This window comes from Bombus pyrosoma, linkage group LG11, assembly GCF_014825855.1.
Source record: "Bombus pyrosoma isolate SC7728 linkage group LG11, ASM1482585v1, whole genome shotgun sequence".
Classification (NCBI taxonomy): domain Eukaryota; kingdom Metazoa; phylum Arthropoda; class Insecta; order Hymenoptera; family Apidae; genus Bombus; species Bombus pyrosoma.
In genome coordinates, this window is record NC_057780.1 from 5488661 (window position 1) to 5515934 (window position 27274).

Sequence of the window (27274 nt, forward strand, 5' to 3'; positions counted from 1 at the left end):
ACGTTCTAAATCGACGAAATTTAATAATAAAATTGATATAATGTTATGCATTATTACGATAATTCTGCCCGATTTGAATAAAAATTCTTTTATTCTTTTTAATAATTCGCTTTATATTTTTTCATTTCCACCATTATATGATGGAAGTTTGTCAATTGTGTACGAGCATTTGGCGGTAAGATTTTATGGAATCTGTGATAATATTGCACTACCTGCGTCATTGCACGTTGTACCAGTGCTGTACCAAGTACTAAACTAGGAAAAGATTTCAATACTTCATGATTAATTTCTTCTAACGCACGTTTCCAATTATTCGTAAAAGATTGTACAAGAGCCAATGCTTTTCCCTCTTGTCTTTTCGATTCATCGGCTTGACCCTTCTCGATCATGGCTTCAGATTCTTTGACAAACTGTATTATACCTCCAAAATGTGGACTTAAAATTTCCTCGACATATTCCGAAGAACGCGCATTTAATTGATCGCGAAAACTTTCTGCTTCTTTTGAATTGTCTCGTGTTCTTTCCTAAAGAATATGATTACATCTATAACACATTTCTTTTTACAATATTAATTAAGTGCAATAAATTAATTGTTTTACCATTAATACACCGAGAACCAAATCATAATTATTGATGAGAAAAACTAGTTGTTGAATTCTTGTGCAAAATGTAGCTGCCATTCTTAGTAGGAAACATTGCACGGCTTCTCGTAATTCCGCTAATAATTGCGTAGCCCCTTCACAAGGAAATCCTTCAACTACACCAACCATTGCAGCACTAAATTCAGCATATCTTCGTGTAATCTACATATAAATTTCTTGAACTATTACTATTTCTAAAAACTTACGTTAACATGTACTTTAATGTTATAAACTTACATAATGTGGTCCTGTTTCCTGAGTGAGTTTCAATGGATCACAACTTTTTATACTTTGAATATTCAATTGAAAAACGTATTCGAATCTAAAGATTCAAACAAAAAATATATATATTTAAACTTCCACTTAAGATATTAAAAATTATATTATTATGTTGATCTAAATACCTAGGCCAAATTATTGATGTCATGTTATCCCAATACTTATCTAAAGCTGGTACCGCTCTTTTATGACAAGTTAAGCGATATCGCATTACTAAATGTAAACACAAGAATAAAGCGATGGTATCATAGCAGTTTTCCACAAAAGATTGCAGATTTTTTACCATTAGATTTATTGTTTTTCCCATTACCTAATTAAATATTATTAATACATGGTAGTACATAACTTTATATATTCATTTTTGTTCATTTTATTAGAATTGACATAAACAATGAAAAGTATCTTACCTGATTAAAGATATCCATTGCTTGCACGCCACGTACTTTAAAAAATTCAGTTAAGAATAAATATTCTCTACAAGCATTATCTACAAGAGCATATTGTTCACTCCTGAACAAAGCTTCGTAATGATACTATAAACACAAAAAAAATTGTTGTATTAATATTTCCATATATGATTTTATCCTAGAAGTGATAATTTCTATATTCACCCTTGTTTTAGACGCAGTATGAGGTACTATAATGGGTGCTTCCAACTGAGAAGTTAATACATCTCCTCTGTTACCTATAGAAAATACTGTACCCTTATGCTTTAATATAGTTTTATGAAAAATACCTCTTCCTGCTGTGTCTTCAACTCCCATCATATCATCTTTAGTTGCTCCTTCTTCAAACTATATAATTTAGTAATTAGAAAGAGATTTTGATTATCATTCTATTTAAGATTTGATACTATTATTTTACCTGCAGCTTCATTAGTCTCGAAGAATATGACTTAAAATATGAATAATATATTTTACTCATTGTGCTAATATATTCTCCGCAAATTTCTTCAGCTACGTTTCTTTCATTTGCTAAAATAAATTCGAAGAAAAATTTATACTTCAACATATTATTCTGAGGGACTTGATAATTTGTCATTGGTTTCCTGAATTTGTAAATCTGTTCTAAAAGATACGTTCTGATCTTTGCTAGTGCTTTTACTTTCAGTTTCTCTAATATATCTTTCACATCTAAGCATGACTTTGCTTCTTTAAAACTCTGCTCCTTTACAAAATTTATTTTATGATTTAATGTTTGTAGTTGAGTCAAAAATTCTTTTTCAGTCACCGGGCAATCCATTATTCCCCTAATAAATTATAATTACAAATTTAAGAGTATTTCTAAATTTTTAAACGAGATATTATCTTTGCATTATTCTTAATACTTACGCAATAAGAGCTTCTGACACTGTCATATCTTCGATAAACTGACTAAGAGGTCCTCTAATAATTTGTCTATTAGACAATTGTTGACTCATTGCTACAGACTTACGTTGTAGATAAAGTATTTCTGAACTGATACTTCCCAAATCTAATTGGAAACTCATTAGCATTGATTCCATTTTCTGTAAACAAAATTTTTGAAATGCATTTTAGATCGTACACCGTGTCTTTTAATATATTTTATTTTTGAAGTCGTAATCAAATTTTAGAAATTATAAATTGTAGATACTGGTAAATCATGCAGATTAAAATCTAACCTCCAAAATATTATCGCATGCAGCAATTTGGTTATGAAGACTTGCAATATTTTCGCTTTCTTTTATATAGTCTTGAATAGATTTATTCTCCACTTCTTTTAATTCTTTTTCAATTTGTCTGGAATATTGACGCAAATCCGTACCAGTCTTCAAAACTTCTTGAACAACATCATCTCCAAGATCTTGAGGTAATTGCACCTCATTATCTTCAAAGATATCAATTTCGCCCGACATTTTACAAATCTTCCCTTTCTTTAATTAATTTATTAATTAAATTGATTTATACCGTACAGTAATAAACGCCATTCCTTACTCTGCTGTCAAACCTTTTTCACCTGTAGAACTGTCACAATGGTCACTCACATTCTCATTGGTCACACGCGCGTTAGACGGAACTGGGCCACAGATAAAATAAAGAACAAGCATATCATTACAAATAAATACGTATGTATACGTAAAAAAGTTTATTTATTCAGGATATAATTTTCCTAATAATAATTTTTTAAATAATTTAAATTTTATGTGGGATGACGTGGAAACGTGGCATTAATAATATAAAAGAGACATTCATATTATACGTATAATATCATTTCTATTACTAATATTTTACTCTAATAATATGGTAATAATAGAAATAATATTATATTTTTAATGACACTATAGTTATTTTATTATCATTGATATTATATGACAAAATTTATTATATTTGTAGTTTCGATTCGATTCGATTCGATTCCATTCGACTCTTACCATCTTTGTCACACGCGACATTACCGATTCAGTATATAGTGGTTTGAATTAAAAGTAAAGTTTCGTATGGAATTACAACAAATAAAACACAGTCTTACCATCAAGTCTAAATAAATGAATAAGAAATATTTATTCAAAGGCCTTTTTCGAGCATTAATTTCAACAAGTAATTTATGAGTTAATTAATTACAATAGTTAAAAATATGTATAAAAAAATCTGATTTGTTTCGAGATCGGTATTCTATATAATATTCCAGAACGAGAAACACAAAGTCTCAATAATGTCATGTTTAGTCTACATTTACGTTTGAATGTATTTATCAGCTCACAGTGCATATTTAAGTTGGTATGCTTCCTGTTGTACCGATTATCGATCTACCATCCATACCGTAGTTCAACTTGAACCATTGTGTAACTTACACTGTAACGTCATATTTTAGTTATTTTATTGTATTGTAAGGCTATCATTCGATTCAATTGATTCATTCTATAGATCAAAAATTGTATCAATGTCCGAATTTAGTATACAGAAAAGTATAAAAAGTGTACGAGACAAGTGTAATAGTTCTCTTGTTAAACCTTGTTAATTTAATTTAATAAGAGCAAAGGAATTACATAGTACGAACGATATTGAAACGCAGCTTGCATTTCTATCTGGAATTTAAGGTAAGGTAAAGGAAGTAGAACGTTCGTTCTTCACAAAAATTTTATTTTCGCACATTTCTCGCGTTCCTTTTACAACTTTTGCTACTTCTTGTTTTTTCTTTTATACAATTTACAAAAGATCCTTTGTCTTTCATTTTCATTCCCCACGCGCACCGGAAAAATCCGAAATCTTGCACACGGAGACATCAATGAACGAATGCGACGAAACGAGCTGACTAACGATGACGCTGGCGAGGTTTATTTAAACGATGACGGTAATAAGAATAATTTATTATATAAGTCGATAATAATAATATTAATAATAATAATACAATAATAATAAGTAACAAGACTACAGCAACGATAATATCAATAGTCGCACGGAAAGTAACCTTTCAGGCCTATCTTCGCTTTTACTAGCTCCGCCTCTTTGGCTTGTGAACGTTTCATGACTGACCGTACATTATCAATGGTATAAATAAATAAATAACGAAGAGAAGATATCCATCGACCATACACTAAACGAACAATTTTTTCCTCGGCTAATTCACCCGAGAGATGTATGAGATAAATGTGTTTAATTTCGTTCAAAGCATCCGTTCGGATTGGGCAACTTACTAGAATTTCTCATGGTCAAATCAATCGAAGACTACACAGTAAAATTATGATAAATCATGTATCCACTATTTGTAGGAGAAACAATTTCAAAATTCTGTTATACAGTCAATCGATCTCAAAATTGTCTCCTTGTTTGGTTTAAAAATTAAGTACAGTTGTAATAGGTACTATTGTCTTTTTTTCTTTTTTCCTGGATTTGGACCTAATTATTTTCTTTTCATGTTCCATATTAAAGTAAAGTCCATAGTAAAGTCTTCGTTTAACTTGAAATCATTTGAACTCAAGTAATTTGACTAATCTCAACGAGGCTTAACAGATAGGCAAGCTCGTACTTGCCTCTACCGTTCCAAGAGAAACTCTATTCTGGAATTATTTCTTTTTCGTTTCTTTTTTTTTTTCTTCTTTTCTTATTTTGATTTAAAATCATGATCGCGTTACAATTGTTTTCAACTCGCGAGGAACCTGCCCTGACTCGATTAGGTGAAAGCGAACATTCGTGGCTACAAAATCGACTAATTATACGAAGCTAATTGTATGAAACTGAAAAGGACGTCTTTCCCTTGTACGCGTTGACGTACATTAGACTGCGAATGCTTATGCAAATTCGTATTTTCAATTCATACTTCGAAAGCATCCAAATAAATGAAATCTAGTAATTTATGCTTCAAATATTATCACGAATACATTGTATATTTCCGATATTTTTGTATATCACGCGAATTCTGTAAATTTCTTACATATTTAAATTTCTCATAATTGCACAAATATCCACAGTCCAATTATTACAAAATTAATTAGCGCAATAAAGTATAATCGCCAGATGATCACAAGCGATCGTTCGATTTCTCGTTCGTTTTCGCTGACGATTATTACGAGTAGCGGCGCGCATTACATAAACAATTTTCTTCGACTAGACGAATTATTTGAAAATTGTGAATCACGAAATTACACAAAAATTGTGCTTCTTACGATACAATGAAAAAGATACTATTGAATATTTCAAATCGCATGGAAAGAGCGTATTTACGCAGAACTGTTTTAATTCCTAACAGTTTGATCGTGATTTGCCGTCTTACGTTTCTCAAGCTAGATCACTCTCGATCAAACTCAGTCTTCAAATGAAATATATCAAATTTTTCACATGCATTACAATAAACGCTGGATATACTCGGAAATTTAATCTCACTGCTCGACATTTCATATTTTGCAATCATTCTAACGATCATTCGTTGAGTTCCAATTACGCTAGAACTTCGTTTACACGAACTTTTATTTCGTTTGCGCGAAATTTCAGTCGGCCAATCTCATTTCAGTTGGTACGCGATTAAATGAATTTCTGCCAGTTGAATGTATTTACCTGAACACGAATCCAATGAACTCTTACTATAATAATAAATAGCTAATGATAGAAGATTAATGAACAGATTGAAAAATCCTATCACATTTGCTCCAATTACGTAAATTGCTTGCCTGCCGACAAGTTTGCACAAACGAAGTTCTACTGTATATCATTCGTACGTTCGACAGAAAGGCTCGTTTCAATGATCCCGACGATCTTCGAGCCTCGAGGCCTCGACGCAGCACGTCGGTTCGAGACGCGTGTTCCATGAATTGTTCCATTAAAATTTCGTTTTAAAAACAGCGGTACAGAAAGTGGACGTTGTTCACGGTAGGTACAATTGTTTGGTTCGCCCATCGAAACGTCGAGTTTATCAAAAAAAAAAAAAAAAATTAACTTAAAACCTAAACCTCTCGAGATCGGGAAGAAAAGAAAAACCAGAGAAGATTCCAATTCTGCTCGTTAATTATTCCGCGAACGAGCAGGATGATCCCTCCTCGAAACGTCTGTGCTTTCCGTTATCCGAGAGGCGCGCGTTCCAGGAGGCGAAACTGCATCAATTAAAAGCAGAATTCGAAACAAACAATGCCCAGCGACGGTAATAGAAATTAAACAAGAACTAATACTAGTGTCGGCGCGCGTGTAGCGCTGCTACAAATTTCGAGGTACGCGAATTCGAAGCCGCTCAAGTGTCGAGAACGAAACGAAAACGCTGTCGTTATGATAGATATCCGTGTATCTAACCACGGATTCTCTATCGATATCGAATATTCGGATTAGTTCGTCGTATCAGGTGTTCGATGGCTGACTCGGGCGCCGCTTAATAAAACGAAATAATAAATAAATAAATAAATAAATAAAAACGCGTGAAAATAATATACGTTGTTCGATGATCTCCCTCCGTTTTCTTCGAGGCTGTAAAGGAAAGGGAGAAACGAGCAGAATCGAACGATACTTAAACGAATTCGACACTTAAACTTCTTCGACTTGAACACGTGTTTTAGTTTCTAACGTTAACACGCGAAATAATTTAACGGATACAACGCGTTCGTGACTGTATAAATTTCTCGTCGTCACGCCTTAATTATGCTGATAGAGTTAGACTATGTCGCGAGCGGAACTTTTCTATTTGCCTCGCAGGTAACATTTTGGCCGGCTCTTTAAAATAAATAAACGTGAAACTCGAGGACTGGCATTAATATTCAATAATAATATTCTGGTGTCCGATTTGAAGTCAAAATCGTTAGGACGACGTGTTTCAAATCGTTGGTGAAATTGGTGATTCGATATTTTTCCATGATTTCTGACGGTGTGCGTTTCAAATGAAAACACGAGAAAATTCCACTAATGGCGATTGAAAGTTCAATTTTCGTAATTGTCGAGTTATCAACTATTGATGCTATCTAACGATTATTTGTAAGCGTAATCAATCGGAAGAAACACGTCAGAAATCTGAACGACGAATCACCGCGTTGTTCTAAAGTAAATTTTCGAGCCGTATCTCGCCGTTTCAAAACGAAAAAAAAAAAAAAAAAAAAAAAGGAAGAAGGAAAATTGTTCTCCGACAATGTCTTAATGCCTTAGCTGCCTGCTGCCGCTACTAATTGACTAGCATCGTTAATCACTCTCGGTTTGAACTCGTTCGCCTTTTCGCCATCGACTTTTTGGTACGAATTTCCTCCTCTTCCTTTCTCTCGCTCTTTTTATCTCGCGAAACTCGCGCGGACGATTAGTTTTCGTGAACCAAAGGGAACTCAACGTCGCAACGAAATAATTCTCGATTTACTTGTTAATATCTTTCTTTCTAAATTTTCAACCAATCTGGTATCATTTACGTTTAAGAAATGAAAATAGTTCGGAAATTATAACGAAAAGAATAGATCATACATGGAAAAGAAAAATAAATTGAGAATATTTCCTCGTGTGTGAGTCGACCGATGGATAAGAAAGAAGAGAAAAAGAGGACGTGGATTAACGAATGGAGCGGACTCGAGGAGATCCAAGTCGCGACGAAATCACCGGCACACCTTTATCGACGAGAAAGTATCAATAAATAGAAGCTTTCGTATTTACTAGGAATATACGCGCGACGAAGAACGAGAATAAGCAAATAAGTTAAGAAAAAGGCGAAAGACACGCGTTTCCAAAGATCCGCGGTACAACTAGTCGACCATAACGCAACCACCTTATAGTTACACGCAATTTAATTACAAATGGGCCTTTATAGAGTGAACACATCTGTTTCAGGAAGAAATCGTGAAAATCGCAACGATATTCTTCGATTATTCACGCGAGCTTCTTCGTTTCGCTGTTCGACGATTTTCTTTCTTCGAATGGGCCTAAGCTCGTTCTTCGAAACTCTCCTCTAACGAAACTTGAATTTTAGGTCGACGATGAATCATGTTACTAAATTATAATATGAACAGGGACATAGAATATGGACAAAGCTCGAGAAAGTTGCCCCACAAAACTCGCGAATCCTCGTCGTATCTTCTTAAGCAAATTTTTCTAAGAAAATCTTGTTACTTCGCGAAACACCAAATTCAAAATACTTGATATTCGTTTCTTATTTGTCTCTCTCTCTCTCTCTCTCTCTCTCTCTTACCGTTCTCTTGTTTTATACGAGCAACCACGCAATCTCACGATTATCAGACTAGACCGCGCGGTCGACCGAGATTTACTTCGGTCCAACGCGCTTATATTATATTCTCGCATTCGTTTTCGCGCACACGCACACACACATTCGTGCATACACATGGCGGGATGTCCGCCGTTTTGATTATGTACAGAATTATTTACAATGGTATACAGATTAGAGCGCGAATCGACCGCTCGGTCACAAACACGCTGGAGGAGACAGCTTTGATCACATCTTGATCGCACCTTGGTGATGATCGTGGATGTTTGGCAGTCGGTAGAAGATGAAGAACAGAACCAGTTTTTCTTTCTTTTTTTTTCTTTCTCCCTCTTTCTTAAAAACGCATCTCGCGACGAGCACTGCGTTTCATGATAATTACGTAAATGCCCCGAAGATAACTAAAGGCAGCGGCGCGCGGTCGCTGTTTGAATTTCGCGCCTCGAGACGTATCTGAAACGAAGAACGTTGAAGTTCTTTTTCCTTGATTAATCATCGATTTTCTCATTAATTCTCGTATTAATAAACAAAGATCATCGTGCTTCACGGTTGTCGGATTCAACTTCGTAAACGAACGAATTTTCCAACGACCAAGGTAAATCCTTGCGATCGTCAGCCGTAAGAGAAGACGCCGTTCGAGGAGACGTTCGATTCTTTAATCTGCTGGTTTTTTTCATTTGCACGACGTTCCGTTCAATTCCCGAGAAAGATCGTTGCCGCGTCTACTGCCAGGATCGATCCCCGAATAGCGACGAAAAGACCATTCTTCTTCTTTCGTTTTCCTCGTGACCAGAGAGACGATCGATCGTTCCCCCCTGGTTCTCCTCTCGATTTCTTGTATCTGGACACCTTGTTTCCCTCGACATCGCGAGGGCTTCCTCCGGAACATCTTTTCGCCTCTATCTCCGTTGTTCTTCGCTTGTCGTCCGTCTTCGTTCGAGAAGTGAAATTGAAAAGGACAAAAGAGGTTGTTCGCTAGGATTCTTTGGTTTTCTTCGTGCCACGAAAGCGGCCGATAAGCGAGAAAATAATCCGGAAAGAAGAATCGCGTCTCCTTCTATGCTCGTGTCGTCCGCTCCCCCCTCCCATCCCCCCCGAAACGAATCCTTTAAACGAAGATTTTTTTTCTTCTTCTCATCGTTCTTCTGTTCTTTCCTTATACCATTCCTATCCATTTCTTTTCTCTCTCTCTCTCTCTCTTTCTCTCTCTGCTCGATGAATCGCGAGTTTTCGTGGTTATCGTAATTTGAACGACAATTTGGGGTCCCGTAAACGGATTCCCAGAGGTATCTCGAATCTTTGGTTTCTCACCGGGAAAGTAGGAAATTGCTGACGCTCGAGGGGAAGGGATCGGTTGTATCATTCAAATTTTTCCATTTCTTTTATTATCTTCTCCGTGATAGATTCGTTTTTTCGTAGTTGCGATCTTCGACTTGGAGAAGATAGGTAGAGTCGATGCGAACCATGACATGTATGCACGTAGGAAAGGAACTTTCTTCCTGGTATTTTAATGAATGAATGAATGAATGAATTAATTAATTATCCTATGCGCTGTTGAATTTGTCCCGACGTGGGAGAGAGAGACACGAAAGTAATTTTATACTTGTATTGTTTTAATTACGCGCTATTTCGACGAATAAGGGAGCTATCTCGCGAAAATTGTATTCGAAAATAATGAGATTTGTTGTCGCACAGTGTTTTCTTTCCGGTCTGTGTTCTTTGTCTTTCTTGTTTCTGCTCTCTCGTTTTTACTTGTATTTTTCCCCTTTATTTCTTGCTTCTCGTTTTATTCATTCAAGTTTGCATATTCAACGAGTGCCAAGTGTCACGGCTCCTTCGAATATCTTCATTTTCCTTGCTCTTTCAATTTGTACTGATGACTAAGTTCGATCAAAGTAGCTAAAATATTCATTCTTCGACTTCCTTTGAATTTTAATATACTTTTAAAAATCTCCCCTTACGCGAATGCCAGTGATTAGAAAATTATTTCTCTTTCTTCCTGTTAGCATTACGTAATCATTAATTTTTCCATCTAATCGTAGTCCTGTTTTGCTAACCATTTACTTACAGTTTCTCCGAAATATCTGCCATCGCTCTCTATCACCTTCCAAACTCCCCTCAAAGCAAACTCTTGGAAAGACCGATTTATCAACAGGGGCTATCATCGATTCTCCTTTTCACTCTTCACAGTCTCGCAAACAACGAACCTTCCCATCTAATTTTTCTTCGCCGTGTTCGTTCAAAAACTTCGGTTCACCATACACGACTCAAAAAACCGTCCCGTGCAATGTTCAACTTTCTTTCGTTCAAAAATATCTTCTTATCGTCTCTTTTGCTCTGCACTGCGACCGCCGTGGAATCGGAAACAGAGGTTTCTCTCCATTCAAACTTTCATCATCTTTTTTCTCTTCGTCTTCAAAAAATCCACCAGACGCTTGGAAAAAATCTTCTTTTTTTTTTTTCTTCGCACATCTCCGTCGAGGTTAGAGAACAGTTTCTCTCGACCATTCTCTCGATCAACTCAAGCTTCCATGTTTCTTCTCGATTTCTCTTCTGTGTCCTCCTTTGTTAGTTCGACAATTTGTTAGTCAGCTTCGCGTTACGAATTTCGCGGTTGGCCGTACGCGAAGCTGACCTCGCGTCATGGATAGTCCGGATGCATGAGATTGTACATGATCGCGAAGATCGTGCAGGCCGCGTATACGCCGAGGGCCACCCACCAGAGAAGCTGTTCGTGGAGCCGCTGCTCGAAGTTCTTCAGCACCAACAAACCGATCGTCAGACCCGCCAATGCACCCGTCAGATGCGCCACGTAGGAAACTGGCGGACCTATTTGCTCGGCTGCGTATCTGTCGTAGATCGCGAACCCCACGTCTGCACTCGCTGAAAATGAAAATCGTTTCGTTTTACGTTTCTTCTACTTGCTCGTCTATCGAGCTAATTGCTTACATAAGAGGAAGACGAGTCGAGTTGTCAGTGGGTTATCAAGTTGTTGGGCGTGCGTTATCTGCTAATTTCTCTACTTAGGGCTTTCCTACCTTTGAAATTCAGAATAATTTTTATTGGACAGAGTAGGCAATTGGATATCGAATCTCGGCAAGTAAAACACTGGACTAGTTTTGAATTCCGTGTTTCGGTGTTACGTCGAGAATTAGAAAATTTGTGCGAGATTAACAGGATCGAGTCGGCAAGAAACTTTGAAAATCGTAGTGACGTTAAAGCAATGCTGTGAAAACTGCAAAGCTCGTTTTACTCGCGTGTAGAGTGTACCATTTCCTCCTGCTTCTGTCTTCGTTCCCATGCTACAAACACTTTCCGTATTTTGTCCTCTGTTTTAACAACACGAGCAAAGGGAAACCGGAAAGTTGTATTAACACTGGAACTACTATACCAGTCGAATTGGCTGGTTTTACAATTTTATTTTAAAATTCCTACTTCGTGTTATATTTTTTTCCGTAATAATGTAAATTAATGACTTTTGCAACGATAACTAAAAGAATAATATTTTACTTTTTATGTATTCAAACTGAAAATAATTTTGTATCGAGGCTACTTATACCAATACCAGTGAAAATGACTGCTACTCGTCAAAGTGTAAAAGGGTCTTGCAATCTGTTCATCGAACCCCAATTAACTAGTTTCCTCGTTCTGTACAACTTGCCACACGTTTTTCAAATTTTTACCGCGTATCATTCGACATGACGATATCAGTTATCAGGAAAATTCCGGATCGATCGCTAGATGCTAACATTAGAAATATCACACCAGTGAAAACTACTGTTTCTACATTTTTATAAATGTGTCAACCCTCGTTTGGAGATCATAATCCCAGATGGATTAATAATACCAAAAATGTACTACATAACATGGAATTGCTTCTGTAAGAAAGTAATAAATCGATAAATATAAAAATATTCTATTATTACGTACTTTTTAAAGACCAGTCATTTTCACTGGTTTTGGTAGAAATAGCTTCGTGTTAACTATCGGTAGTTCTAGTGTTAAATTCGTTGATCTTTTTTCAAACTTTATCGTGGAGCCACGATGCGTGAAGGGGATGCAAAGGCTGCGTAAAAGGTTCTACACGGCACTGAATTAGATGAGACTTTGATAAGGAGCACAATTTTTTTTGAAGTATATGTCAATTACAGATCTGGTTCTCGACGAAATGTTTATCGTTTCCTTCGAGGTCTGTCATATATATATATGTATGTCAGTATGTCAGTATGAAAGTATGTCACAAGATAACCGTGTATCGTTAAATGAACGTTGAAAATTTACGTGGTAAGGGTGATTTTAAATTCAACTTTTGTTTAAACATGCTCCAGACTTTTAGCCCAGGTCGCGTTTTAATTGTTTGTTAAATTACATCGATGTAGATTTTGCGAGCTTAAAGTAGATCTTGTATTATCCCATAAGCTTCTATTTAACGAATTTCTTACTTTTTTACCTTCAAGTTATGAAAAAGTTCAGGATGAAATTAAATCGGTTGAAAAAACTGAGCTCCAAGTTTGGAAAGATTTTTCACATTTTTCGTTCTTCAAAAGCTTTATACGTATAGCTTGAAAGCTTTCTATATAACTTTTTAAGGAAACGTATAAAGTTTTACGATCTTTGTTTTTTTAAATATAATATATTTTTCTCTCTTGCTTAAACAAATTTCTCTATCCGTGTAACATCGAAAAAGATGCCGAAAGATAATATCGAAAACGTAAATTTTGTTCGAAATCTTACCGATTACAAAGATCCCTATTAATCGAACAATGCCGAACTCCATGTTATTATAATTGAGGAGGACGTTGGCCAAATGAGCCGCGAGGAGGGCGTAAACACCGCCGCTTGCGCCAACAAGGTACACGTCCGTGTCAAACACCGAAGTACCCAGAGAACCTGCAAACATAAAAAGAAAATGTATCGAATGTATCAAAAAAGAACATTTCTCGTATCAAATTATGCAAGTTACGGTAAAAATGTTATATTTGAGACACCTATCGCTGTTAGCCTCTCATTGTTCGAAACAAACACTGATAAACATTAGTTGTCAAGAACGACGTATATTTGCATCTGTTTGTATGAATATTATAAAAACGTTAATATTAATATTATATCTTCTCTTGAAATCCAAGATACGTTATAAAGAAATTTCCAAGATATTTACAGAATAACGAATCGATGAAATTTCATAAAAAGAGAGAAGAATGGAAGACTACTACTATCATTTGTTCTTTTCTATTTGCTGACGCGAACTTGTCTTCCTTCAACATCTTGAAATCAATCTTAAAAATTAAAATCCTTGAAAATCTTGAAGATTCTACAAATTGTTCCGTCTCATGTATAACAAATTTAACACTTTCGCGAAACAAGCTGGCATGCACGCTTCTGCACAAGTGTATTCTATTGTAGCAAGTTACACGATGTAACAAAAGACCGCACGTCGTCGTTTCGCATGCGTGCGAAGCAACAGATGTTTCCGAGTAGGAAGCCGAAGGAAGAGCCGACAGTGGAAAACTATGCTGTAGACAGCCAACTTACGACTAGTTTCGTCACGAAAATTCATAGTTTCAGGATGCTTACTCAGGACCATAATGATGATTAATATCAGAATATTGTCGCGTCATTCGTTCTAATACGACGAAATTATTCAGAAAAAGGAAATTTCCAGTGGAAGATATTGTTCTACGTTTACTAATATTAGAAACCTCCAGACGAGAAACAACATTTTACAAACGAAATCGTTAAATGTCGACGAGAAATAGACGCATTTATTGAAGAATTAAAGGGATCATTCACGTGGAAAATGTAACGGTGGATGCTTTATACCTCGAGTATGCCGTCGCTCTAAAATTAGTAGTATAACACGGTAATAGTCGGACGTGGCGGAACGATCATATAGAAGCACTTCGTTTCATTTCTATCGCGTTCGAAAGTTTCTTTGTCGTCTCCAACATCGAAATACTTTTCAATTATCCTTACAGAACTCACGTATGTCTGTAATATTTATTTTTATGTAATATTTTCTTCGATCATCTTGTAGCTCAAGTGTAACGTCGTTCCGAAATCAGTAGTATACTACCGTGCTAGTCAGACATCGCGAACACGTAATCGAACCATTTCTAGAAACTCTTCGCTTTATCTGTATCAGAAAATCAGTTGGAAAAAATCTGTCGGTGAACGAGAGAGCGGACGAAGTGGCCGAAGAAGTAGCCAATTCTCCAGGTCCATACCATTACAGCCTGCAGCAGTTTGTCCGCAGAAAAAATTATACTGCTTGACTTAAGAGCGAAAATAAACGAAAATTGGACAAAAAATAGAGATCTTCGTGCAAATCACGACTAACAACAATACAAAGCGTCTTCTTCAAGAAGATTCTTACTCTACCAAGACATGGCCAAGTCGTAATCTGAAGAATCCTAATGGGCCACACGAAACTCGCTCACCAATATCTTCTCAACAAAGAAGAATGTCCAACCTGCGAACTGTGCGAAGTTCATCCGACAGTAGAGCACATTATCATTCATCGCAGAAGACACGTCATGAATAGACAACGATTCAGCGTAAGATCCAGCTTGAGAGACAATTTAAAGGACAATGAACCGACCTAAAATCTACTGCGCTGCCTAGAACGTACCAAACTGTACAACAAATTGTAAAGTTCGCTGTTGAGTCGTTAATAACCAACACAAATGGTCGATGCAACAATAAGAGTAATTGAAATAAAATCAATTTTCTCCCGATGCTAAAATATCGGAATATTCGATCAACCACGGGGATTAACAAACGTGCAATTATCTCATCCGCGAAACTTTTGGCTTTACGTACTATCCGACAATAATCTATTTCGTTCTACGAAACAACTTTAGAATTTAATTATAAAATTATTTACTAAGCTATTAATTTCAGCTGCACTACTCGTGTGTTAGTCTAGTTCGATTGTGAAATCGAGAGAGAGAGAGAGAGAAAGAAGGAGAGAGAGAGAGAAAGAGGGAGAGAGAGAGAGAAAGGGAAAGGGAAAGAGAAAGAAAGGGACAGACAGAGAGAATAGTAGCAGTAGTGGTAGTAATTAGCGAGTGACCTGTATCGTTCTGGGAGCTTCATAGGGTAGTGGCGCTGCTCACCGCCATAAACCTCGTAAACTACCTGTGCATAGAGTTTCCTCCGGCTGGAAATCGGATATGTGTTTCTACCTTGGCAAGGAAACGTTCGCTTCACATCAGACTGGTTACTATCCGTATTAAGCAAATTACTTATCTCTAATGAATCGACTAACTATAACCAAGTTCCAGAGAAATTAACAATTTACGTATCACATACGTCCGACGAAAGAATCGAGTTTCATCGGGGAATTCGAGTTGGGCAACTTTATTCTTCGAAGGATAGTGCACGTTCGTATTGGATTATCGTACAGCTTCTATCGCTACGTATAATCCCTTATGGAATCGAAGGTTGGAAGAGAAATCGCAAATCGTTCGAGGAATTTAGTTTCAAAGTGTAACTTTAGAGAGGAGAAGAAAGATAATAAAATGAACGTTGAGATAACTTTTTGCGATGTAAATAAAATAACAGAGATATAATGTACGAGAAGGAAAATATTAAGAATTAAAATTATTGAAAATTAGAAATTACAACGAGATCTTATGTCTGCTTCGATAGAAATAATAAAAGCTGTAACAAGGCAATTATGCAATTATTGCAACCTAATCTGTGTCGCTTTGAAATCTTATCTGAAATAAAGACAAAGTGAAATGCTGCAGGTTAAGACAAACAGAGACAAACGAATATTAATCCTTGGCTGTTTATCACGGTATCAAAATTCAGAAAGGGCCGTTACCATTAATCAACAGACTGTTAACGCTGCTAATAATGATAAAATAGTAAATACGATGGTAGTAACAACGGCTGGTTATAATTTACGGTATGTTATCATGCTACATCTGAATATAGATAACTCTATTAAAATTAAGTTCCCGTAACAGGTACCGTGGTTAGCTCCCGTGAGATGAGATGACTGGAGTTTGTCCAGCCACTATACATTGGGATTATTACTGAGAAAACGTCACCATAAAAATTGTCCACCCTTTGGGCTCTACGAATCTTCGAGCTTAATAATGGTAAGATTAATTTCTTCGCACGAAATTCTACGTTGCTCGATGTTAACGCCGACGAATAAGAAAAATATCATTTGTATTTGGGAATTTTTATACTCGTACCTCTAACAACCTGAAAGTCGACAAACTTTGTTCTCATTAATTTACTAAAGACAAGATCGTCAAGTTTCGTGGATTAGAATTCTAAATTAGATCACAATGTTAAATTAGAATAGATCCGGATATCGTACTTTCGAATATAAACGTACTGAAATGTTACCATATCCGAGGGAGCCGCGGGATATTAAAAGACGTTTGAAAATAAAATTTCATTCCATCAATGAAGTCGATGGGCGTCGATGCTCGTCAATTTTATTTTTACGCGCTCGAGGTATTATATATTATTAAACGATTTTTATATTTCCTCGCCTTCTTCGTCTATTTATTTTTCTTTTTTTTCTCGCAATAATAGTTCTTGGATCTGAAACACGTGCAACAGGTGCAAAGTATCAACTACGAGCGCCGCAACCAATAGGAAAAAAAAAAGTATGAAGAGTGTCGGTACTTGGATCGTCCTATGGGGACTCTGCACACACGTGCAACGTCCACGATTGTATTATCGGTTTTCCGTCCAATAGAAAAATTGATAAGTCCAACAGTTTGTTAAGCAGACTATAGAGATACATTAATCTAATGACGTATTAATATACGCAAGACATATATCGTAACATTATGACATTTTTTTATTTACGGATCTGCAAAGTAAATTATATATTTATATACGCGTAAAGACTAAAACTGATCTAACTTGAGTAATTAGTTCGTCTTTATTATCTATCAGCTCGATAATTATACGAGTTTAACTATTTAACGATTATAGAAGTTTAGCAGACAGATTAAAAATACACATAAATTGGAAAAAGGGGAAATTCGCTCGAGCACTAGTTTCGTTTAAAACCACGTAATCGGAAGATACGTCTAAACGATAGAAAAAAATGAACCATAGTACGGAACACCGTGCTAACACGAACTAATGATACGAAGAAACGAACGTAGCCAGAAACAGCGAGTTCTTCTCGTTGCACTTCGCTCGTTTTCACCAGGGCACCAACGAATCCTATTATCGAATTAGTAAAAGGGAAACGTTTGAAAATTTTCTTACGCGTACCACTCCACCGTCTCAAGGATCCGTGGCTGCATTCAGCCGGAGAACTGTGATAGCGATAGCAGAGAGGAAAAATGCGGGATAAAAGCGGGATGGAATAAAGAGGAGAAGGAGTTGCAAAGACAGCCGATGCGTCTCGTATTGCTCGGCAGGAGAAAATAGAGCGCGCATTTAGAAGGCGAGTGCAAGCACGTCGATGCATTCGTAAAGAGGGACACGGAGGTAATGGAAGCCGAGAGCTGGGGTCCGGAAACCTGGGAACCAACCCGGAACCTGCATGCCCGATTCCGCCGCAAGAACGATATATTTTAACCTTCAATGAAAATTCCACGAGAATGCGTCTGATTAAACTGGAAGGGAATTTAAATCCACTTTTATTTAATAGAATAGGAATTGATTTTATTGTGATCGACGATGGATTATCGATTTTGTCCATTAAAGCGCTGACGCTATTGGCGCAGTTGGTTCTAAGTTGGGTCTGCGACATTTTTACCTTATTCGTGGGCGTTGTTGCTTCGCCCATCAACGATCAAGTTAAGTCAAGTTGTTGATTAATTAAGCGCAAAAATTGTGTAAAAATAATTGTGTATTAGAACAATCGATACACATTATGGATACACATCGGATACAGATCGGAGGCACAAAGAAGAAGTTGCACGATTTCAGAAGAGATACTTAGTTACAGTGCTATGGAATATTTCAATTTCGTCGAAGTTCGTGAAATTATAGAATGTAGATGGAAGAGGAGATACTAACGAAAAAGTTGTAGGAAATTTTCCCAATTGCTTTTCGCCGTGTGAATTCAATGGAATTCAATAACGTAAAGTGAGTGGGAAGAAGTTACAAATGAGTCTCTTATCCTCTTCCTCTTGATTCTACGGACAAGTCAGAATGTGTAGAGTGTGAGCATATTTCCCTCTTATCGTTGTTTCCGGGGCTCGTGGCGAATCGACGGGGACAAGGAAACGAAGTAGTTTTCGAAGTTTGCGGGAGAAGGGAGAAACCAGTGGCACGTAAACAGTCTATAGTCTATGGCTCTGGGGAAAACGAAAGGAGAATGTATTGGCTGCCGTCCGGGACTCCTGATCTAACTGTTCGTAATAAGAAAGAGTAGCAATAGAGGCAGACTGTATTTTAGAGATGTCGAGGTAGTATATGGCGAATAATTTTCTAGTCTTAATAAAAATTGAAGTATTTGTCTTTCGGCGTGAAGAATTTTTGCAACAGGTACTAAGAAATTAATAAAACAGCTCGGTATCTGCGTTTAGGTTTTTGAATTTAATAAAAGAAAGATTAAAAACGAGGACACAAGGACACGAGTCGAGGGAACGTTGACGCGTTTTGGTAACATTTTCCCATGCAATAGGAGGGTCGTACACGCGAAATCTGTTATTGTCGTTGTTAAATAAGCAGTTAGCGAACGAAGGGACGTATTTTTAATATATTTTTAATTAAAAAAAAAAAACGTATCGGAGGGGTTCGCATAAGTAAATTGCAAACAGCAGGAAACAACGGAAAGTATCGAAATTAAAAATATTCCGCAGCAAGAAAAGTGATCGCTTGATCTTTCCAAAAACCGGAGATACCTGGTAGAAATATAAAAACGTAAAAATAATAGGAATTTTTATTCCATTAAAAACGGGTAGACCAGTTTGAAATAACATAGCATAATATAGCTAGCTATTCGTATTCTCCCACCATCTATCTTGCAATACGCTCATTTTACCGCACCGAATGTCAAAATTCTAAACTGTATTGTACGCGTATAAGCCAGATGCGACCAGGATTACGAAAGTGATATTAAAGAGGAGCGGAATAAACGGAGGCTGAATACGAAGGGAATTTTCGATGGTGTTAGGTCGTTATCGAAACAACACACACCGAATATTGTTCATCTTCTATAAGCCCCCTTTTCTCTGTTTCTCTTCCACCTTCTACGAGTCTTCCACCTTCAACGTCGTTGTTTCTTTTTCGTCTTTTCATTGTTCCATTTACCCCGCTTAATTCTCATCCCTTTCGCGCGAAACTTTTCCACGTTTTTTGGATTATTTTATCGGCTCCACCATTCGCCCATCCTATTTTCTTTTCCTGCTTTTTAATAAACTTTTATATCGTTTGCTCTATACGACGTTCTTTTTCTTTACGCTTCACGCTTCACTTCAGCATATTACATTTCATTGTTATAATAATGGAATATTGTTTTCTACTAACTGTACGCCAATTTAACGACATATTCTTGTTCGTTTTCTCATCTACGGTTTTTCTATCCAAATAAGCTCTTCATCCCTCGCTATTTCTCCCATGCTATTCGATTTTCTCGGTTCGTTAGTTCGTCTCGAAGCTTTACTTTTTAGTTCTTCGTGTCACTTCCTACGGACATGTGTTGTTACTATTTAGATTTAGCAACGATCCTGGTCTGACATTAATCATCGTAATTAGTTTATCGTAAACGTTTGAGTAGCAACAAGGAGGCAGCTTCGATGTTTAAATCGCATTTAAGAGACAGGTACAAATTCTTGCGTTTCATATTCAGAAACGCAAAAATTTATTACTACTAATATTGTTTGACTATGACTATTTGTAGAACGTTTAAGAAAGCGACTCGACTCGATTGATTTTCAGTTGATATTCGTTGGCTCTAGCTTCTTATCGCAGCAGCTTCCTCGTTACATTTTAGCGATTAATTCGATGTTACATAGCAATAACACATAACGTACTTTATGTAGTATCTGTTTTTAAATTTGTAATTCAACTCTGCTCGACGAATGATAAACATAAAACGAGCGTATAATAAAAAGGAATACGGCATTGACATGGAGGTATGGAAGCGCGAGTTACAATGACTCCTCCTCTATCTTTAAACAAACACGGCAGAGAGAAAAGGTAGCTCGCAACAGAAGATGAAAAACAGCGGTTGCACCGGAGAAAGAAAATAAAATCTACTCGATACGTCGGACTTTCTTCCCCTGTTTCCTGTGCGCAAGTTTATGCCGTTGCTTGGAATTTTCAATTTTACGCTTCCTGATGAGCAAATATCCGAAGTACGATGGAAAATCGATGATGGCGTTCTCCTGCCAGAAAATAGCATAGAGATTCGCCAGCTACTATACAACTGCCACGGTATTATGTATGAAACGCGTTTTGCGGAAGCCTCCAAGCAAACAAGCTTACTTCGAAACTGGATTTTTTTACGATCTACGAAATTTAAAATTCCAAGCTGATCATTCGTCGTTACGATAAAATATTTCTAATTTGACAATTATTCGTTGAATAAGATTGCAACTTTTTTTTTATCACGACGCAGCAAAGTTTTACCACGTTTTCCATTGTTAACGTTTATTTCGTTTAAGCAGCTTAAATAAATATCGCGAGGTTCGTAAGAAGTTCAGGGAAAGAGTTCTGAGAGAATCTACGTTTGGACATCGAATCGATGACGAATTACTCGGTAAAATGCTAAATCCTTATTAAACGAAAATTTCCTATGCTCCGCTTTCACGAATACATTTTTTAATCGTATTACGAACGTACGTATTATGAATTGTATTTTTGCAAAATTCATTACTATTCGTCAAAGTAATTCGGCCAGGTAGTGTGAAACGAAAATAAACGAATTGAAATAATAATGAACATCGATAGCGATAATTAGTATCGGTCGATTAAAAATTCATTATTCGAGCGTATCCCTTTAAGGATAATGAAGCCATCGGGTAAAAGCATGGAAATTATTTTTCGCATTACTCTCGTGTTAATATTATAAATATGACAAAAAATTATGTATGCACAAACGGAACAAAGTAACATTCCAACGGACCCTGCTTTAAAATATTACCGACGATATTTGCAATTCATGAGCATGTATTACACACATCGTAGGGGACCGTAAAAACGAATACGAAGGAGGGGGAATGGAAACGACGAAACTGCGGAGGAGATTAAAAAGCTCGATAAAATTAACACGAAACGGTAAGGATGACAGGGATAGAAAAAAAAAATTGATCAAATCAACGGGAGCATCGACCAGAATAAAGAACAATAGCGCACGCAAACCGAAAGAAGAAAAAGAGGAGGAATACTACGGAACAAATAGAATGGCATAGGTCGAACGAATGCCTGAAAATCCAATAAAAGAGAAAAGAAGCAAAAAAAAAAAAAAAAGAAAAGACAAAGACAAAGGATGAAATAGAGTACAACGATTCGCTGAGAAAAAAAGGTGAACAAAAGAGAAATAGGGAGGGAGGGAGAGAGAGAGAGGAAGTAGAAGAACGAAAAAGCGGTCGATTTTCCGTGTTTTAAATCAAAATTTAGAACCTTTCGAATTTTTCTCGCGATCTCTACTTCGAGCAAATTATATTTCGCTTTTCTAACAGAGAACAAAGAAACCATAAACAAAGACCTTTACGATATTAATTTCCAAAGTTAGTTTCTTTGGAGCTTTTAAAATTGCTAAAATATCTTTAGTATACAATTGAGATCGGGACGTACCATATTTTGCAATTTTTCCAATACGGTTCGCTTTAAAAACAGGCTCGATATTCTTTGAAATAAATGGCTGCCTTTCTTTTTTTTTTTTTTTAACCAGCGAACGACGATAGAAAAATTTGATCGACGCGTTCCATTTGAACCGCAAATTAATATCACGAGAATATTACGTTGAAAAATTTAATGAACATACGTCGGAACGTATCTTGGTTAACGATAGAAACATCACGATCACGGTCAAGCGATATAACGCGTATAACCATTAAAAATAATAATAATGATAAAAAGGAATGAAAATAACGAAATACGTTTCTAAAAACAGGTATCATCTAATATAATTCCATCGACGTTGAATTCAGTTTCGAAAAGTCTGTTACATCAAAAGCGAAACGGTACCTGCTGCACGATGAGAAAAAAGGGTGATCGAACAGTCGTCTAAAGGGAGACGAGGGTGAAAATTAGCGAAAAGGTAAGCTGGAGGGCAAATAACGGGCACTGAAGGGTTTCGAGGAAGGGAAAGGCTAGACAGACGGCCGTCTCTAGCATCGGGGATACCGTGGTCTCTCGTTGTGCATGCAAAATGCATCACGCATACGGGAACGTTCCGCGACGACATGCAGATACCGTCGTATAATTGTCCGTGTCACGCAATCGGCACGGCGCCGGTGATTCTGCGACACGAAGTCTCGCTGCCAATTCGAAAGCGGGGCCGTTGACGGAACGAATGAAATTACGTGGAAATTAAGCCGGTTTATCTCGAAATTATTCTCTCCGCATCGCTTTCTTTCCACCTTTCTAAGAATTTCGAATTTCTTTTTTCCATTGGCTGGAACTTTCTGACGCCTCGAGCTTCTTGCACAATTACCTAATATCGTGTTAGTTATTAGCGAAATTGTACAAGTTGCAAGTTAGATGTTATGATATGATACCGATGAATTTTCTTGGGTAACGAGACGAACGAACATATTTGAGTATTTGTTATTGTCTTTATATCTAATCTTTGATTATCGTGTTTGGGGTAAGAGCGCAAAATTATCGAATAGTTGGTAACCTATGGCGAAGTTGTACTTTAACGATCCACTCGGTAGATAGATAGAAATTTCAAATCTTATTGCGTTACGTTAAAATCATCGAAAAAGAATGGTTTATATAGCATAATTAATTTAATAAAAGAGGTGTTCTCGCAGGCTAAAAATACATTTGATTCTGAAAGGATTGACAGGAAAGCACGTAGCTAACTCGTTTGAAAAATTCAAGACAGCTACCCGGAAAGCTATATTTTACAGTTTCTATGTAAAATACCTCTCTATATAATCTTCATTCTAGAAATTATTCGGAATAATTAAATTAAGCGAGCGACCGTACGTTAGAGGGTAATTAAATTTCATTTATGAATGCACGAAGTGCAAAAAACCTGCAAATTGATCGATCGTAAAGAAGAGTAAATGAAAAAGGAAAAAAAAGGAAGAGAGAAGCGAGGTAAAGGCGATAGATGCCGTTGCACTTGCTTAGTTACAATCGCATTACATCGGCGCGACCGCGATGCATACGAAGTAATCTTGTCGCGGTGGCCTCAGACAAGCTGTCGCCGCCTCCTGTTCACATGGAAAGCTACGAAGGCTCCGGAGGAAGCCGCCAGTAGGGACGACTACTTCAGAGGGGACCTTCCGAGAAAAGACGAACGAGGAACGGTGCCGCTTTATTCTCATTACGCGATTCAATATTCCGAGGTAACCTTCTCGCCTGGTCTATGATTAAGCGAAGCTGCAAAATGAAAATTTCGATAGCTCTGTCCTGTGTGATAAATCCAGCATTTTTTCCCCTTTCTTCATCGATGTAAATCGAGACGTGGAAAATTGGACGAGCCTCGAAGCGTGAATAAACGTAAGCACGTAAGAAGTTTTCTTTGTTAAAGCAAGATTGGAATTTATCATTGAATTTACGATCTATACAGGATCTCGACTTCTTCTTTCCTGTATGGTTGGATATGCGTTATAACGTAGCTGTAATATATAGCTTTCCGGACAACTTTCTCAAATTATAGGTTTATGGCGTTAGCGTAGATCGTTTTTCTTTTCTTTTTAAATAAGAGAAACAAGTCTGGTATGTGACAAAAGCGCGCGTTTCTTCTTGTCTATATGACTTTCGTATCTCCATCCATTTGTTTTCGAAAGGTTAAACAATTTCCGGGAAACAGGACGAACGACCAGTCGATTTTAATCGTTCGTAACAAACTTGGCATTTTCATCAAAACTAACTATGCGAAAGATACAACGAAACAAACGAAATACGTACGAATGTCTAATTCCATCGCGTCCATATGGTCCATCCAATTACACGTCCTTTTTCGCAACTCCAAAAATCCCCCCCAAAAAATCTTTCCTCGTTCGCTCTCACCCGTTCCTCTGTTCATTTCTCTCTCGTAATTCCGAGTCACCACAGTTGGTTTCGTTTCCAGTTTCCGGGCATAGCGGAACGTTACGATCCCCCGGCATCTACCTACGTTGTCCGATGTATCCCGGACCTCCCAGCGGGAGTTTATTATTCATGCGCCCTATTTTGCAACGTTTTACTTTCATGACTGCTAATAACCCGGGATCCGAGTCTAATCGAATTTATGCAAATGGCAATTAGGTTTACACGAATGTGCGGCCCTTGCTTCTCGTCCTGATACGTGTACCAACGGTACACGCGTTTCTACGGATATACACGGATACACGAGAAACGCGCGTGCCTCCCTTTTCTCTCTCTTTCTCTCTCTCTCTCTCTCTCTCACTCTTTCTTCCACCCTCTCTCCGTGCTTTACGCGCGACAGGGACGAAATAATGGAAAGAGAGAGGAAGGAGAAGAGAGTGAGCGAACGAGAATGGCGACGCAACATGCTCGGAAAGGGTGACAGAGGGGAAACGAGGGATGATCGGAGGATGGTGAGATGGAGGGGGAGGGGAGAGTAAAAACACGTTCCACGCTGGAAAATCCCGAAACACGGCAAATGGAAAGAGGGACAAATTGTGTTACAGAGAAGAAATAGAGTCGCGCGGCCTGGCAGTTGCAGCTGCGCTTGCAACGGCATTTATATGGGTGAGAATCGCCGAGTGATTTAAATTCAGGAATATTGTTGCCAGCATTCTGTAGCATTACTGCATTACATGCCGGCGCATAATCGCGCGTGCAGCTATCGACAAGCCTCGGCTTGGCGAATGCTCGGCGCGTTAAATGCACTTGGACCGAGGTTCTCGTTTAATCGCATTTTGTTGACAACGGATAACGTTCTCTCGTCGTTTCCTTCCTTTTATTCTCTCCACGCATTCGCTGCCTCTCTTTACATCTATTTTTCGTTCGTTTGCTTCAATTCGAACGATGTACCGTTCGACATGCTTGTTCTCTACCTGTAGACGCGTAATTACGATTATTTGCGAATTAGTGCGCGCGATACGATTTAAATGGTTAGTTTAAGATACCGTGTTTGATAAAGCTCGAACTCTTTGAGAATGGGTCAGTCGACTTTTAGCGATTAAGAGACTGGTCTCGAGATGTAACGTTCTTTCGAAGGATTTTATCGTGCAGAAGTATCTCTGCTGGAATTGAAAGTATTTTTGAAAAAAAAATATCCAAATAGTTAAATACAAGATACTTGTATTTAATCTTTTGTTATAACAATATCCGAGAATTAATCGAATACGAATGTGACGAATTTCCGTATTATCGAACGCATGAGTTTATATAATCAATTAATCCGGAGTCTGACAGTTCCGAATAAACTAAACGAGTCGCCAACTATGTAATCTGTTAAACGTATTAAATGAACTGTCAATAATAATTGCCGTATTTACGAACGTTCTTAATCCATACCTAACGCATAGCAACGTGTGATTTTAGGAATACTGTCGCTAGATCAAGACGAGAAATTCCACTTACCCATAGAAATAAAATTTTGCAATTTGTAACGCGTAGCGATTACTTACCGGCAAGAACTCCAGCCATGTAAACCGCCGCGATCCTCAGACTTCCGTGAACCATTTCCAGGGGAAGTCCCACGACCACCTGTACTCCTAAGTTAAATAGTAGGTGAAGCCACCTGAAATTCAAGCGCACATCCTCGTGAGACGGTAAATTTCATTCAGAGTAAAATGAGAGATTAATTACAGAAAAGATGTAGTGGAAGAATTTCCTTGGTTTCAAAGACGTTCAATTTTTTTTTAGACGTAAATTTTATCATATTTTGCGGACGTTTAAAAATATGCCATACACGGTGTGTTTATAGATGTGCAATTTTTATGTCATTTATTACGTAATTTTCAGATAAGATGATATTACAAGATATATGAAATATTGATAAATGAGATAATGTGTCTCATATATAGAATGACATTAGTACTTTCGCGTGTTCGAAACTTTTTCATTATGCCGCATTCTCAATCGCGTTATCGAAATACTCGAATCTGATGGCTAAGAGGAATTATAATCTACTTAGCAGGCGAGTCTTTATTGCGAGTAATCATCGGCGTAGCGCAAACCTGCATTAGCAAGATACACAGGTAGCTAAGAGATTTATTTCCATGCTCGATCTTTCTAATAACGCGAACTTTGTTTGGAGAACAAACTTACTTCCAAATCGAAAACCCGCGATACCAGTGAAATCTAGCAGACGTTTAATTTATGAATTGGAAGGTTGAACGAACGTTCGGAAAATTTGCGCAGAAGCGTGTAAGTTTCTTCGTAAGTCACGAATCTTACGATTAAAAGAAACGCTACATTCTTTAACCTTGTGATATCCTTCTTCGGACAGTCTTAATTTTTTTTGTAGTGTAAAAGAAGAACTAAAAGAGAACAACGTTGTTTATTATTCTTCAAATTCGGCAGATTCGGATTAATCGTAGAAAAAAAAAACGGTTCCAACACCTCGGTAAGGACTATACTTGATAGCTTTATCGCCAACCTAATTCGCTACAAGTGTTAATAGACACTCGGAGGTGATTATTAATCCGTACCTCCTA

At 37.2% G+C, this 27274-nt stretch overlaps 2 protein-coding genes across 2 annotated transcripts in view; both read right to left on the bottom strand.

Annotated features, from left to right (window-relative positions):
• Positions 1-3: 3 nt before the first annotated feature.
• On the bottom strand, positions 4-2934 carry LOC122572271 (vacuolar protein sorting-associated protein 52 homolog). The gene is made up of 9 exons (XM_043737055.1): positions 2563-2934; positions 2252-2427; positions 1785-2169; positions 1532-1714; positions 1328-1453; positions 1046-1230; positions 879-963; positions 600-803; positions 4-524 (listed from the first exon to the last, which is right to left on the bottom strand). The coding sequence occupies exons 1-9, from the start codon at positions 2794-2796 to the stop codon at positions 99-101; spliced, it is 2004 nt and encodes a 667-aa protein (XP_043592990.1). The 5' UTR covers positions 2797-2934; the 3' UTR covers positions 4-98.
• Positions 2935-4004: 1070 nt separating this feature from the next.
• The window catches only part of LOC122573261 (protein rhomboid), a 491317-nt gene continuing 468047 nt past the window's right edge, over positions 4005-27274 (bottom strand). The window contains exons 9-11 of the mRNA XM_043739381.1: positions 26243-26355; positions 13284-13439; positions 4005-11432 (exon numbers count right to left, since the gene is read on the bottom strand). Of these exons, the coding sequence (XP_043595316.1) occupies positions 11191-11432; positions 13284-13439; positions 26243-26355 (511 nt within the window). The 3' untranslated portion in view covers positions 4005-11190. The remainder of the gene's footprint in view (positions 11433-13283; positions 13440-26242; positions 26356-27274) is intronic.

What these genes read in the sequence shown, in the direction of transcription:
- LOC122572271 (XM_043737055.1), bottom strand. Translation starts at nt 2,796, where the DNA reads ATGTCGGGCGAAATTGATATCTTTGAAGATAATGAGGTGCAATTACCT. An exon ending in ACATCAATAATTTGGCCTAG is followed by an intron (nt 964 to 1,045) that starts GTATTTAGATCA and finishes TTGAATCTTTAG; the next exon opens with ATTCGAATACGTTTTTCAAT. An exon ending in TGGTTCTCGGTGTATTAATG is followed by an intron (nt 525 to 599) that starts GTAAAACAATTA and finishes CATATTCTTTAG; the next exon opens with GAAAGAACACGAGACAATTC.